Source organism: Chenopodium album, chromosome 7, assembly GCF_948465745.1.
Source record: "Chenopodium album chromosome 7, dcCheAlbu1.1, whole genome shotgun sequence".
Classification (NCBI taxonomy): Eukaryota; Viridiplantae; Streptophyta; class Magnoliopsida; order Caryophyllales; family Amaranthaceae; genus Chenopodium; species Chenopodium album.
In genome coordinates, this window is record NC_137840.1 from 49,816,336 (window position 1) to 49,820,021 (window position 3,686).

At 35.8% G+C, this 3,686-nt stretch overlaps 1 protein-coding gene across 1 annotated transcript; it reads left to right on the forward strand.

Annotated features, from left to right (window-relative positions):
- Positions 1 to 684: 684 nt before the first annotated feature.
- Positions 685 to 1,909, forward strand: LOC145640276 (uncharacterized). Its single transcript, XM_081691576.1, has 3 exons — positions 685 to 981; positions 1,074 to 1,425; positions 1,518 to 1,909. The coding sequence occupies exons 1-3, from the start codon at positions 685 to 687 to the stop codon at positions 1,907 to 1,909; spliced, it is 1,041 nt and encodes a 346-aa protein (XP_081547702.1).
- Positions 1,910 to 3,686: the final 1,777 nt, after the last annotated feature.

Sequence of the window (3,686 nt, forward strand, 5' to 3'; positions counted from 1 at the left end):
AAGACACTGATGAGAGTGTGGATACAGAAGATGAGAATGAGGGAGATGATTATGGTCCTCTGATTGAGGATGGCTTTGATCCATTTGAGGAGCCTGTGTTTGAATGTGAAAATGAGAAGGACAACTATTTTGCAAAGTTGACAACAATGGGGAAGTATACAAGGATGAGGGCTTTGGTAAAATTGTTTTGAAGCCATGGCAATTGTTCACAGATAAGCAGCATTTGAGAGATGTTGTTAGGGACTATTGCATACAATGTGGTTTTGCTGTGATTGTGGACTATGCAAGCAACTTTAGGTACTCAGTCTCATACTCAGATATGAGCTGTAGTTGGAGATTACATGCATCCCTACTGCCAGATGGAACAACATGGGCTATTAAGTCCATAGAGAATTCAGAGCACACTTGCCAAGGTGTTGAGATCAGAAATTCCATGGTGAATTGCAAATGGGCAAAGAGAGTCTTATTAGATGACATTAGGGCAAATAATGACATCCCTGCAAAGTCATTGAATGACCTACTGTTCCAGAGATATGGGGTCAATATGGCTCAGTCTAGTTTAAATAAAGTGAGAACACAAGCACTTGAGGAGATCCATGGCAGGCATGATGTGTCATACAAAGACCTGCCCATGTGATGTGATCAAAGAGTTGAACCCAGGGTCTTTGGCATTCTGTGCCTGGAATGATGCAAACCATCCAGAAAAGCTTATTCATTTCATTCAAAGCCTCTTTAGATGGGCTAAAAGCTGGCTGCAGAAGTCTCATAGAGGTGAATGGAGCTCATCTCAAAGGGCATTATGGTGGAGTGCTCCTTTCAGCTGTGGCTCTGGATGGTAATAATGAGATCTTTCCAATTGCTTGGGCAATTGTGGGAGGAGAGGATGCTAAAACTTGGAAGTTCTTTTTATGGAATTTGAAGAATGCTTTACAAGATAGTGGGAGAGGAGATGAGTGGTGTATAATCTCTGACAGGCACAAGGTAATGATCTTTGTCCATTAGTGTTCATTTTATGCATATATTTCATACAAAATAATGTAAACTAACTTGTGTCTACTATATATTATTGTTAGGGAATTGAGGCTGCAATTCAAGACTTATGGCCTAAAGTGGGTAGGAGGTACTGCTGTAAACATTTGCTGAAAAACTTCAAGCCACAGTTCCCTGGTTTGTTAATGTTCTCACTGTTCTGGTTAGCTTGTGGGGAATTTAACCCTTTCACCTTTAGAAAGGCTATGGTACGTTTGAAAAAGGCTAATCCATTGGCTTTGGAGTGGTTTTCTAAACTTGGACCACAGTCAGTCTGGTCTAAACATGCATGTAATCCAGCCATAAAGTCAGATGTCAACAAATCAAATTTTGTTGAAAGTTTTAACTCAACATTAGGCCTTGATAGGTGTAAACCTGTTATGACATTGCTTGAAGGTAGTATATGCTTACTTGCTTTGGTTTAGTGCTTTTACTTGTATGCTTTCACCTGTAAACTCATCATGCACTTGCATATTATGCTACAACAGGTGTGAGGAGACTCACCATGGTGAGGATGGCTACTAGAAGAGAGGCATGTGAAAAATGGAGAGGTGAAATCTGTCCAAACATAGTCAGAAGACTCCAAGTCATTAGCCAAAAATCAAGATCATGCAAGTGTTTGGGAAGTGGAGAAGGTGAATATGAGGTGTTGGATTGGAGATCATCAGTGCTACCTGTAAATTTGAGGGCAGGGACATGTGTTTGTAATGCATGGAAGTTGACTGGCTTGCCATGTAAGCATGCCATGAGGGCCATCTTACACTCAAATGATGACCCTCATAAGTATGTCAGTGACTGGTATTCCATCACCAACTACAAGCTGACTTATGAAAACAACATCAAGGCAATCCCTCATGTGGAGCAATGGCCACAAAGTTAGTACCCTGAGATTCTCCCACCCAAGATGAAGAGAGGAATAGGCAGACCATCAAGAAACAGAAGGAGAGAAGAGGGTGAGCAAGCCAAAGGCAAAAGATCTAAAACTGTAAGGTGCAGCAAATGCCAAACCTTAGGCCACAATGCACAAACATGTCAAGGTGGAATGACAGAAAAAGAGAAGGCTGGTTTGACAACAACAGGATAAAGGAAGCCCCTAAGAGAAAAGGTGTTTCTATAAGCCAAGAAAAGGTGTTTCTATAAGCCAACCAGATCCAACACCTGCATCTTCTTCTCAACCATTAAGAACATCTCCAAGAGCAAAGAAGGCTAAGACTGGTGTGTCTGCATCCCAGCCTGTTCCTTAGTTCCAACATTCAAAACCATGTTTTTGGTTTTATTTTGAACATATTTAGTTAATGATATCAGCTTATGTATGCTGACATGTTTTTTGGACAACATTAGTTAATGATGACATTGTTGTATGACAATTTGATGTTTTTGGATAACATTAGTTAATATGCTGATTTTGGTATCTCTCTGATACTTTGAATGTAATCAAGTTAGGTCATTCACATATGTGTTATATGGCATGCAATATCTGTAATTTCAATGTTGTGTATGCAAAACAAATAGAACGCAAAATAGGGGAAATTCTTGAACTTTTATTCAATATGAAATTAGTACATAATTAGGGAATACATAAACACCTAATTGACTGAAACTAGGGCTACAACAATTACCCCTAATTACATCTTCCTAATTTCGATTTGCAACAATAACTAGCATAATAAAGTACATAATCAGACCAATTTTAACAATTCCCTTAACATACTTCACCAATCCATCCACCTTTTCATTCAAAGCAACAATAGGACTCTGTTCAACCTCTGATTCTTCCCCCGACCTAATTACATCTTCCTCCTTCAACCACGCAAAAAAATCGCAAGACCTGCACTTGTAAAACAGCCTTCGTGGGTTTTTTGTCGTTTCAGAAACCATGACAGCAGCCACCTGAGATGGTTTGCAGTAGCAATGGACATGCTTCACCCAATCAAGCTTCTCATCAATGGTGATACCCCTAACAGAAGAAGAACGACATAATTTCATTGAGAAACTTAGCTTAATTGCAAAGAATTGAAATACAGGGGATATTTGATTTGGGGATTTCCGTTTCTAGGGTTTATAAAGAAAAGAATTGGGGATTTTGGTTTAGGAGGGAAAGAACAATCTGATTTGGAGGGAAAAGTGATTTTTATGGTTAAATTAGTCTTTTTTACTTAAGTTAACTACTGTTAGGCTAATATTAAAGGATCAATGTCATATATTTACCATAAAATTAGTTTAGCTAATTATTGATTACCATAGATAAAAAAAAAGTTAGTGTTTACCGTTGAGAAAAAAAAATAAGTACAAGAGTACCATTGAGAATTTCCCTTATTATTATTATTATTATTATTATTATTATTATTATTATTATTATTATTATTATTATTATTATTATTATTATTATTATTATTATTATTATTATTATTTTATTATTATTATTATTATTATTATTATTTTATTATTATTATTATTATTATTATTATTATTATTATTATTATTATTATTATTATTATTATTATTATTATTATTATTATTATTATTATTATTATTATTATCTATACTACTCCCTTTGTTTTTATTTATGTACTCCATTTTCATTGGACATTTAATATATTTTGTAATTATCAATGAGTATACAAATAAAATAGTTGAATCTTACAAACTATTCAATG